Source organism: Musca autumnalis, unplaced genomic scaffold, assembly GCF_047663935.1.
Source record: "Musca autumnalis isolate F117 unplaced genomic scaffold, ASM4766393v1 scaffold_3, whole genome shotgun sequence".
Lineage (NCBI taxonomy): Eukaryota > Metazoa > Arthropoda > Insecta > Diptera > Muscidae > Musca > Musca autumnalis.
Window position 1 is genome coordinate 66,637,202 of NW_027411866.1, and position 12,212 is coordinate 66,649,413.

General features: G+C 35.7%; 1 protein-coding gene across 1 annotated transcript; it reads left to right on the forward strand.

Moving 5' to 3' along the window:
* The first annotated feature begins 1,964 nt into the window (after nt 1-1,964).
* On the forward strand, nt 1,965-2,932 carry mRpL16 (mitochondrial ribosomal protein L16). Its single transcript, XM_073975245.1, has 3 exons — nt 1,965-2,099; nt 2,162-2,230; nt 2,283-2,932. Exons 1-3 carry the CDS (start codon nt 2,060-2,062, stop codon nt 2,897-2,899), a joined length of 726 nt encoding a protein of 241 aa, XP_073831346.1. The 5' UTR covers nt 1,965-2,059; the 3' UTR covers nt 2,900-2,932.
* Nucleotides 2,933-12,212: the final 9,280 nt, after the last annotated feature.

Sequence of the window (12,212 nt, forward strand, 5' to 3'; positions counted from 1 at the left end):
AGCTCTATACGAACCTTTTAAGAACCAGTCAACACAAAAATCTCCACGGATGTTTACGAATCGCAATGGAGAAAGTTATCATTCGTAAATTGGAGATGGTATTAAATAGGCTTTCCGCAAGAGTAATTCTTAAGTAGAAAGAGTCTTCTATTTTGAACCATATTCAGAAATAAAATGCAGTACGAGTTACTAGAATAAATAATCAATTTTCTAACAACAGCATTTGTTGTAGAAATTTTGACCCACCTAAAGAAATGTTACAACTCTTTCATTATAAAAATTTATATAAATCCAATGACACTAATGATTCTGAATCACTTGAAAGTGAAGTTTTCAATAACGTTAATTTAATTCATATATAAGTGTATAGAATACTTTCCAAGTTTTATGATATGAATTTCAATAGTAAAATAAAACTACTTTTGATTTTTTTGTAATTATTTGTTAAAAAAATGTTTGGGGATTTTTTTGAGGAAATTAAATAAAATCTGGGGAATTTTGGGGAAAAGTTTTGGACAAGTTGGGGAAAAGAGGCTAAAAAATACTGGCAACGCTGCGCCCAAATTTGTCGTGTAAAAAGTTTTTAATGCTAATGCTTGGTTTACATTTACGAAATCCACTCGATTTCAGCTGTCAAATCAATAGGTTAAACGTCAAATAAAATCCAGATGAGATTTCATTTGACGTTTGAGCTATGGAATTGACAGTTGAAATCGAGTTGATTTCGTAAATGTAAACTTAGCATAAGTTTACATTTACAAAATCCACTCGATTTCAACTGTCAATTCCATAGCGCAAACGTCAAATGAAATTTCATCTGAAATCCATTGGATTTCATTTGACGTTTAACCTATGGGTTTGACAGTTGAAATCGAGTGGATTTCGTAAATGAAAACCAAGCATAAAGAGAAAGCTATTCAGCGCCATTTTTGTTCAAAGAGAAGTGAACATTTTGCAACTTTTCTGGTGTACGGGAACGCATTTTGGGGAAAAATGTGTTAAATGTGTAAAAAACTGTTTAGTTCTGGGGCTGGATTCTTATTCTATGAAAATTTTAAATGAAAAATATTTCCTTTATAACTTTTTTCATTTGACAGATTTTTTCTTAATAAAAGTTTTCATTTCACATTTTCATAGAAACCGAATTGAGCCCCTGGAACCATGGCACAATTAACCAGGTAGTGGCAACGTAAAATTTTGAATATGTTATGTCAAAACTTTCTTTATGTTCTTGGGGAAATTACAACAAAAATAATTTTTTTATAAAGGGATTTGACTTTTCATTTTCTAACAGCTGGTGTGATACCACTACCTGGTAGTTTTTGATTACTGAAAGTCCCTGTTTATACAGGGAAAGTTGATGGGAAAGAAAATTGAGTTTATGGGCGAGGGAGTAGAGAGGAATAAGAGGGGGTACACACACCTCTGTACTGGCAAATTCTGTTTTGTTTCGTTTTTCTTCGTATACAACCTGAAGTTGGCTGCAGATTTGTTTTTGCATTTTCTTTCATTTTATTTTCTCTGTCGAGAAACAAACAACAGCGGAGACAATTGAAAAAAAACCATTTGGAGGAAAAACTATTTTTTAAGCAAAAACAATTCGAAATAAGTGGAAATGTCAAAATTAAAATGCAATTCAATGGTTCCTTTAATAATTAATTGTTTATCACACACGTCCATTTTTACTTTTCATTACAATTTTGCCTTGGCTTTGTTTTTGAACGGCGCAATGAGAAAATGAGTGTGAAGAAGAATCAGAAAAATTATAAAATTGACACAAACATGATTTCCGTGTCTAAACAACAAGGAAATTTTAAAAGAAATTGAGAAGAAAAATTTTCTTTCCAGTTTGAGTTTCTAAACACGGTCAAACAGACCATTTGTCTCACCTTCCTAAATTCGCCTTGCAACTACCTTATTAAATGTGCCTTGACACTTTTCTCCAATAAACGCTTTTATGTAAGGTACTCTTCAAAACACAGCTGATGTCCACATAACACTAAGAATAGAGTAATTCAAGTAGTGTGGATATAATTCTGAAAAAATAGTTCTTTTTATAATGTTGCGAAGAGCTAAATCCTTACTACTAAATGTTAGAGGTATTAAACAGAGATTTTTATTGACTTAATATATATACTATAAATTAATTGATTGATTTCAGTTAACTCAGTTAAGCAACAACCTGTTTCGGCAGGACTAAAATATTTTGCACCACCAGTCAAATATGAGGGTAAGTAATGCTCAAGTTTGAAACTGTTATACATTGCTAACCATGGCTTTAGATTTCGAGCAGGTGGAAAGACCGAAGTTACGTATTATGGAAAGAGTCCCGCAATATCCACCAAATCTGAGGCCACCAAAAATGCAAAAAAAATTACGCTTCATGCGTGGTCCCGAATTGATTCATAACACATTTCTGTACAAACAGTATGGTATAATTGCAACTGGAGGAGGACGCTTGCGTTGGGGTCATTTTGAGATGATGCGATTGACAATTGGTCGCAAAATGGATACCAACAGAATGTTTGCTATTTGGAGGGTGCCAGCACCATGGCAGCCTGTTACTAAAAAGGGACAAGGTCAGCGAATGGGAGGAGGAAAGGGTGCCGTTGATCATTACGTTACACCTGTAAAGACGGGTAGAGTTATTTTAGAAATATCCGGCAAATGTGAATTCGCTGAAGTGAAGCCGTTTCTGGAATTAGTAGCAAACATATTGCCATTCAAGGCGGAAGTTGTCTCGCAAGAAATTCTTGATGAACGAGTTGAAACAGAAGCACAGCTCGAAAAAGAAAATTTGAATTCTTTTACAATGAAATATGTAATACAAAACAACCTAAGTGGGTGTCATAGGTGGCTTTCACCAGTAGACCACAAATGGTTCGGCAAATATTTGTAACCAATAAATTATGTCTATGAGTCTGTTTCATAAGCATATGTGTTTAATGTATTGATTTTTTTAAATAAATAATTTGAGATGGGTAAATAACCAAATGGTAAAGACCCTTTAAAATGGGTACTCAATACGGCTGACTTCCGAAACGTCAGATGCTTTGTATTCGTGCATGAAACTGGGGGTTCATAGATCGAGTTCCATACTAGAGTAATTTTACGAAAATGTAGTAAGGAACTCGATTTAAAAGCCCATAGTTTCATGCACGAAAACAAAGCAACTGATGTTTCGGAAGTCAGCCTATATATGTAAGTATAAACTAAAATCATCCAATTAGATGAGAAAAAAGGTATTTTAACTGACTATGAATAAATGGGTCTATTCCGTATAGCGACAAGCGTCGAGTCGCTTTGTCAGTTGTATTGCGACAAACGTCGAGTCGCGTTGCATGATGCAATTTCTACATTACGGATGACAACAGTCACCTGACGCCGTTAACTTCTGTCGCCATAAAGTTTATTTTCGGGCGACAACAAATTAGCTGTAGCAACATTTTCATTTCCCCTGATACAGGCATGTCACAGAAACCAATTCCGATCGAAAGTGGAATTGATTCCGTATTTATGGGTCGATTCCGTATTGCGACGCGAATCATGTCGCGCCGTCAATCGTCTCTGCGACAAAATTCAAAAATTGAACTACGTACAGCGATAGAAAGTAATAGTCGATAACAAGTTATCGGTGATGTAGCGGAGCGTTTTTTGTTTTGATTTGAATAAATCAGAAAAAACTATCAGAGCAAGTTGTAAACAAAAGTTATAGTTTGCTAAAATGATAAGCTCAGTGGAACTATTTGTTGATGATAGTGAAGAAACTATACATAGTTAACGTGGCTTCTATCAGGCGACACTTAAGAGATAAATCGAATCCTTTAGAATTGCCATCATTGACATTGTGAGATGTTTGGTTTCCAACATTCATCAAAATAATTGTTAATTTTTTAAGTTAACTCTGCGTTTACAAATGCCAGTACTGGCAAGACAACATCAAAAATGCAAACCTTTTTCACAAATACATTTATAAATATTTAAATATGTATAGAGAAAATTATGAATGTATTAGTGAAAATGGTTTGTAACTTTGCTATTGCCTTGCCAATACTATCTGTGTGTAAACGCCTACCCTGCGGGACTTTTCTAAACCGGTTTACAAAATAGTTAGTTATAAATGCATTATTATACAACTAACTACAAATTGGTTGAAAAGTCATCAATAGATCAACCAGATTGAAAACTAAAAAAAATGGAGAACTGGCTATATCTGCATTAATTTTCAACTAGTTATTAACCAGTTGGAAAACAGTCGGTTACAAAGCAAATTTTCTACAACCAACTATAAATTAGTTGAAAAGTCATCTAGAGATCAACCAGTTGAAAACGTTGAATGTTCAATAGTGTGTTTCCGATGCAAATAATTCTCTATACACTTTCGTAATTATTTCGATATAAATGCAACATACAATTATACAAGCTAGCTTTGATAGACTCGACATACCAAAAGAGGAACAACAAGGGAACCTAACTGACAAACAACTGGTATCAAAATAAAAAGTCAAAGATAAAAGCAAAAGAGAGAATTAAAAGAAATAAAAAATAAATAAGATATAATAATAAAAAAACCTTTTTCTCTCTCTTTAAGACAAAAACAACATTTTTAAACTGACTATAAAAAGTCAAAAAAATAGTTAGATATAAATTAGTTAAAACTAGTTAAAAGTAATGCAGAGATGGACAATTGTCCACTCATTTTGAGGGTTTCATTTTCTACCTCAGCAGATTGTCCAATTTCACTGTTATTATCAACCCATGTCTCTTTAATTCCGTAGATCGCACCTGCACCTCATTTTGAGGGTTTCATTTTCTACCTCAGCAGATTGTCCAATTTCACTGTTATTATCAACCCATGTCTCTTTAATTCCGTAGATCGCACCTGCAGGATTTGAAAACATATTAATTTGCAGTAAGTCTGCTACCGCTTGCTCCATCGATAAATAAATAAAATGAGTCCATACTCTGTGCCATTCATCTGGTGTACGCAAATTGCTGTTTTGTAGTAATTTTTACCAATATAAGTACTAAAACACAAAAAAACGTATATAATATTAAACAAGTGAGCAAAGGCTATAGTCGGGACGGGGCCGACCATGTGATGCCCTACACCACTACCCCTGTGCATAAGCTTTTCACTGGTAAACATTTATTTTAGGGAACATAATCCGACTACCACCAAACATATTTTGGTTTTTAATCAAAAAAATATGCCTCTTTCTCTCTGGGACCCCCATAAGCAACCAAAGTTTTGTGACCATCCGATCAAAATTTCGACCTGTAGAATGGAAGAATTGGATGCATTACCGCCTATTGTGGTATATACCTTGTTTGTCCACCTTCGCCAACCTATTTTACAATTTTCAATACGGCTGACTTCCGAAACGTCAGATGCTTTGTATGCGTGCATGAAACTGGGGGTTCATAGATCGAGTTCCATACTAGAGTAATTTTACGAAAATGTAGTAAGGAACTCGATTTAAAAGCCCATAGTTTCATGCACGAATACAAAGCAACTGATGTTTCGGAAGTCAGCCTATATATGTAAGTATAAACTAAAATCATCCAATTAGATGAGAAAAAAGGTATTTTAACTGACTATGAATAAATGGGTCTATTCCGTATAGCGACAAGCGTCGAGTCGCTTTGTCAGTTGTATTGCGACAAACGTCGAGTCGCGTTGCATGATGCAATTTCTACATTACGGATGACAACAGTCACCTGACGCCGTTAACTTCTGTCGCCATAAAGTTTATTTTCGGGCGACAACAAATTAGCTGTAGCAACATTTTCATTTCCCCTGATACAGGCATGTCACAGAAACCAATTCCGATCGAAAGTGGAATTGATTCCGTATTTATGGGTCGATTCCGTATTGCGACGCGAATCATGTCGCGCCGTCAATCGTCTCTGGGACAAAATTCAAAAATTGAACTACGTAGAGCGTTAGAAAGTAATAGTCGATAACAAGTTATCGGTGATGTAGCGGAGCGTTTTTTGTTTTGATTTGAATAAATCAGAAAAAACTATCAGAGCAAGTTGTACACAAAAGTTATAGTTTGCTAAAATGATAAGCTCAGTGGAACTATTTGTTGATGATAGTGAAGAAACTATACATAGTTAACGTGGCTTCTATCAGGCGACACTTAAGAGATAAATCGAATCCTTTAGAATTGCCATCATTGACATTGTGAGATGTTTGGTTTCCAACATTCATCAAAATAATTGTTAATTTTTTAAGTTAACTCTGCGTTTACAAATGCCAGTACTGGCAAGACAACATCAAAAATGCAAACCTTTTTCACAAATACATTTATAAATATTTAAATATGTATAGAGAAAATTATGAATGTATTAGTGAAAATGGTTTGTAACTTTGCTATTGCCTTGCCAATACTATCTGTGTGTAAACGCCTACCCTGCGGGACTTTTCCCACCCGTTTTACAAAATAGTTAGTTATAAATGCATTATTATACAACTAACTACAAATTGGTTGAAAAGTCATCAATAGATCAACCAGATTGAAAACTAAAAAAAATGGAGAACTGGCTATATCTGCATTAATTTTCAACTAGTTATTAACCAGTTGGAAAACAGTCGGTTACAAAGCAAATTTTCTACAACCAACTATAAATTAGTTGAAAAGTCATCTAGAGATCAACCAGTTGAAAACGTTGAATGTTCAATAGTGTGTTTCCGACGCAAATAATTCTCTATACACTTTCGTAATTATTTCGATATAAATGCAACATACAATTATACAAGCTAGCTTTGATAGACTCGACATACCAAAAGAGGAACAACAAGGGAACCTAACTGACAAACAACTGGTATCAAAATAAAAAGTCAAAGATAAAAGCAAAAGAGAGAATTAAAAGAAATAAAAAATAAATAAGATATAATAATAAAAGAACCTTTTTCTCTCTCTTTAAGACAAAAACAACATTTTTAAACTGACTATAAAAAGTCAAAAAATAGTTAGATATAAATTAGTTAAAACTAGTTAAAAGTAATGCAGAGATGGACAATTGTCCACTCATTTTGAGGGTTTCATTTTCTACCTCAGCAGATTGTCCAATTTCACTGTTATTATCAACCCATGTCTCTTTAATTCCGTAGATCGCACCTGCACCTCATTTTGAGGGTTTCATTTTCTACCTCAGCAGATTGTCCAATTTCACTGTTATTAGGCGTGTCTTTTTACGTGATAATTTGTAATAATTATTATGAAATGTTACTAAATGCTGTCTTTTTACACAAAAGTTCAGTAAAAGAGAGCGAAGTGAGAGAACAATTTTGACAGTTGTTGGCTGAGAAATTGCTAAAAGTTGCTGAAAGAATTTTTCCCAGCAACATTTAGCAAGTTCGATCAGCTGTTTTTTAATCATCTGCTAATGGTCGGCTGCTCAATGTTTACCTTATTTTTGTGGAAAAATTACCATAAATATTACGATTCAGCTATATTTATTGATTATTTTATTAATATATTTAATTTTGTATTTATTTTGCTTAAAATTGAAGAACTTTTTCATTGCTTTGGAGTTAGTTTTTATTTCATGCATTGGCGCCAATGTTTTTGTTTTGGTTATCAACTTTTATCTTGCTAAAGATTACTAAATGCTGTCTTTTTACATTTTTCTCTATCAAAGAGTAAAATCTCTTACTCTCTGAAAAGAAGTTACTGTATAATTATTACTGAAAAAGTAAAAAGACACAACTATTATCAACCCATGTCTCTTTAATTCCGTAGATCGTACCTGCAGGATTTGAAAACATATTAATTTGCAGTAAGTCTGCTACCGCTTGCTCCATCGATAAATAAATAAAATGAGTCCATACTCTGTGCCATTCATCTGGTGTACGCAAATTGCTGTTTTGTAGTAATTTTTACTAATATAAGTACTAAAACACAAAAAAACGTATATAATATTAAACAAGTGAGCAAAGGCTATAGTCGGGACGGGGCCGACCATGTGATGCCCTACACCACTACCCCTGTGCATTAGCTTTTCACTAGTACACATTTATTTTAGGGAACATAATCCGACTACCACCAAACATATTTTGGTTTTTAATCAAAAAAATATGCCTCTTTCTCTCTGGGACCCCCATAAGCAACCAAAGTTTTGTGACCATCCGATCAAAATTTCGACCTGTAGAATGGAAGAATTGGATGCATTACCGACTATTGTGGTATATACCTTGTTTGTCCACCTTGGTGTAAATCCAACGAAAACAGAACTGGTATTGTTCACCAGAAAGCGTAAGCTTGGCGACTTCATACCACCAACATTGGATGGAGTGCAGTTGCATCTATCTCCTGAGGCCAAATACCTAGGTACAATCCTGGATTCTCAACTGAGATGGAAAAGGAACGTCGAGGAACGGACGAAGAGAGGTATGATCGCACTCTATTCATGTAAGAATTCGATTGGGAAAAGTTGGGGTCTTAATCCAGCTATTATACACTGGTTGTATAATACTGTGGTGAGACCCATCCTATCCTACGGATGTCTTGTCTGGTGGCATGCGCTTCGACACAAGTCGAACTCGGGCAGCATAGACAAGGTGCAAAGGGCAGCCTCGATCCTGATAACTGGAGCTTTTAGGAGTACACCACAAGCAGCTCTGAACGCGATGCTAAACCTCTTGCCCACGAGAATTAGCATCAAAGGTCAAGCAGCACGTAGTGCTCTAAGGCTACATGAATTGAATCGTTGGCGTGACAGCACCTATGGTCATGCATGCATTCTTCGAGAGCTAGGGCCAAACCTTGGCTTAAACCAGCAGGGGAAGTTCAGCGACTACTTATCACCAATCCATAGATTTGATGATTTTGAGGTCGTTATCCCTAGTAGAGATGACTGGATCCGTGGTAACCCTCCTCTGGACGGTCTGGCTTTCTATACAGACGGTTCCAAGATGGAAGAAGGTACCGGAGCTGGCGTCTACTGCGAAAAGCTTTGCCTCGAGTACTCCTATAGGTTGAACAGCGACTGTAGCGTTTTCCAAGCAGAAATCTTCGCGATCAAAATGGCCGCAGAGTTGATAAAAAGTCTGGATGCTGAAATCTTTGAACCGGTGACTATCTTCGTTGATAGTCAGCCGGCTCTTAAAGCCATCAAATCCCCCAATATCAAGTCTGAGGCCGTTCTTGAGTGTAGAACTGCTTTGGCGAACCTAACTAACGCTGTCCGACTCTGCTGGGTACCGGGTCACTGTGACATTGTGGGAAACGAGAAGGCAGATGAATTGGCAAGACACGGATCTCAATCAGCAAGTCAAGCTATCACTGTTTCTATTAAACCACCCATATGTCACGTTTTTCGGAAGGTGGAGACGTTCTTTGAAGAACAGGCCAAGGAACTATGGCATAATGAACCAAGGTGCAACGTGTCAAGGGCCATTTGGCCGAATCTTTCAACAAAGAGAACAACTTCGCTTTTAAGTCTGAGTAAATCAGAAATCAGGGTATTGACGGGAGTCATTACCGGCCATTGCTACATCCGAGCTTTTATCGGCAAATGGCAGGATGATGGAGTGGACTATTGCAGGCTCTGTGAAGATGAGGAGGAAACGGAGACGATCGAGCATATTCTATGTCGTTGCCCGATGTTAACTCGAAAGCGGTATAGACTAACAGGAGTACGCTTTCCTCCAAGCTTAACCTTCTACTCAAACATGGAACCAACAATCATAAACAACATCATTAAAAATCTGAAGTGGCTGGGACGGCGCGACACATAAGCGTAACTACTTCTCTGACAGTTTTTTCCACCATCGCCAAAAAAAAACCACCCCCTCTGTCTTTATTACATCTTCATTATTTCTTATAATTAATTCATTTATTATTATTCTCCAAACCACACCCCCCTTTTTTCTTTATTCTTCTCTCTTTTCTCTTCTCTTTTCAGGTAATTCTGAACCTCCTTTTTCTTTATGGATGATCACAATGGACCGAAAGGTCTCCGAGTGGCGTAGTCAATATACATATATATTGACTACACATCCCCAAACCTAACCTAACCTAACCTTGTCCACCTTCGCCAACCTATTTTACAATTTTCAATACGGCTGACTTCCGAAACGTCAGATGCTTTGTATGCGTGCATGAAACTGGGGGTTCATAGATCGAGTTCCATACTAGAGTAATTTTACGAAAATGTAGTAAGGAACTCGATTTAAAAGCCCATAGTTTCATGCACAAATACAAAGCAACTGATGTTTCGGAAGTCAGCCTATATATGTAAGTATAAACTAAAATCATCCAATTAGATGAGAAAAAAGGTATTTTAACTGACTATGAATAAATGGGTCTATTCCGTATAGCGACAAGCGTCGAGTCGCTTTGTCAGTTGTATTGCGACAAACGTCGAGTCGCGTTGCATGATGCAATTTCTACATTACGGATGACAACAGTCACCTGACGCCGTTAACTTCTGTCGCCATAAAGTTTATTTTCGGGCGACAACAAATTAGCTGTAGCAACATTTTCATTTCCCCTGATACAGGCATGTCACAGAAACCAATTCCGATCGAAAGTGGAATTGATTCCGTATTTATGGGTCGATTCCGTATTGCGACGCGAATCATGTCGCGCCGTCAATCGTCTCTGGGACAAAATTCAAAAATTGAACTACGTAGAGCGGTAGAAAGTAATAGTCGATAACAAGTTATCGGTGATGTAGCGGAGCGTTTTTTGTTTTGATTTGAATAAATCAGAAAAAACTATCAGAGCAAGTTGTACACAAAAGTTATAGTTTGCTAAAATGATAAGCTCAGTTGAACTATTTGTTGATGATAGTGAAGAAACTATACATAGTTAACGTGGCTTCTATCAGGCGACACTTAAGAGATAAATCGAATCCTTTAGAATTGCCATCATTGACATTGTGAGATGTTTGGTTTCCAACATTCATCAAAATAATTGTTAATTTTTTAAGTTAACTCTGCGTTTACAAATGCCAGTACTGGCAAGACAACATCAAAAATGCAAACCTTTTTCACAAATACATTTATAAATATTTAAATATGTATAGAGAAAATTATGAATGTATTAGTGAAAATGGTTTGTAACTTTGCTATTGCCTTGCCAATACTATCTGTGTGTAAACGCCTACCCTGCGGGACTTTTCTCAACCGGTTTAAAAATAGTTAGTTATAAATGCATTATTATACAACTAACTACAAATTGGTTGAAAAGTCATCAATAGATCAACCAGATTGAAAACTAAAAAAATGGAGAACTGGCTATATCTGCATTAATTTTCAACTAGTTATTAACCAGTTGGAAAATAGTCGGTTACAAAGCAAATTTTCTACAACCAACTATAAATTAGTTGAAAAGTCATCTAGAGATCAACCAGTTGAAAACGTTGGATGTTCAATAGTGTGTTTCCGACGCAAATAATTCTCTATACACTTTCGTAATTATTTCGATATAAATGCAACATACAATTATACAGGCTAGCTTTGATAGACTCGACATACCAAAAGAGGAACAACAAGGGAACCTAACTGACAAACAACTGGTATCAAAATAAAAAGTCAAAGATAAAAGCAAAAGAGAGAATTAAAAGAAATAAAAAATAAATAAGATATAATAAATAAAAAAAAAACTTTTTCTCTCTCTTTAAGACAAAAACAACATTTTTAAACTGACTATAAAAAGTCAAAAAATAGTTAGATATAAATTAGTTAAAACTAATGCAGAGATGGACAATTGTCCACTCATTTTGAGGGTTTCATTTTCTACCTCAGCAGATTGTCCAATTTCACTGTTATTATCAACCCATGTCTCTTTAATTCCGTAGATCGCACCTGCACCTCATTTTGAGGGTTTCATTTTCTAACTCAGCAGATTGTCCAATTTCACTGTTATTATCAACCCATGTCTTTTAATTCCGTAGATCGCACCTGCAGGATTTGAAAACATATTAATTTGCAGTAAGACTGCTACCGCTTGCTCCATCGATAAATAAATAAATGAGTCCATACTCTGTGCCATTCATCTGGTGTACGCAAATTGCTGTTTTGTAGTAATTTTTACCAATATAAGTACTAAAACACAAAAAAACGTATATAATATTAAACAAGTGAGCAAAGGCTATAGTCGGGACGGGGCCGACCATGTGATGCCCTACACCACTACCCCTGTGCATAAGCTTTTCACTGGTAAACATTTATTTTAGGGAACATAATCCGACTACCA

Bases quoted from the DNA above. Each gene is read 5' to 3' on its own strand.
- mRpL16 (XM_073975245.1), top strand. From the start codon at position 2,060: ATGTTGCGAAGAGCTAAATCCTTACTACTAAATGTTAGAG. The intron at 2,100-2,161 runs GTATTAAACAGA...GATTGATTTCAG, and splicing joins CTTACTACTAAATGTTAGAG to TTAACTCAGTTAAGCAACAA. The intron at 2,231-2,282 runs GTAAGTAATGCT...CCATGGCTTTAG, and splicing joins ACCACCAGTCAAATATGAGG to ATTTCGAGCAGGTGGAAAGA.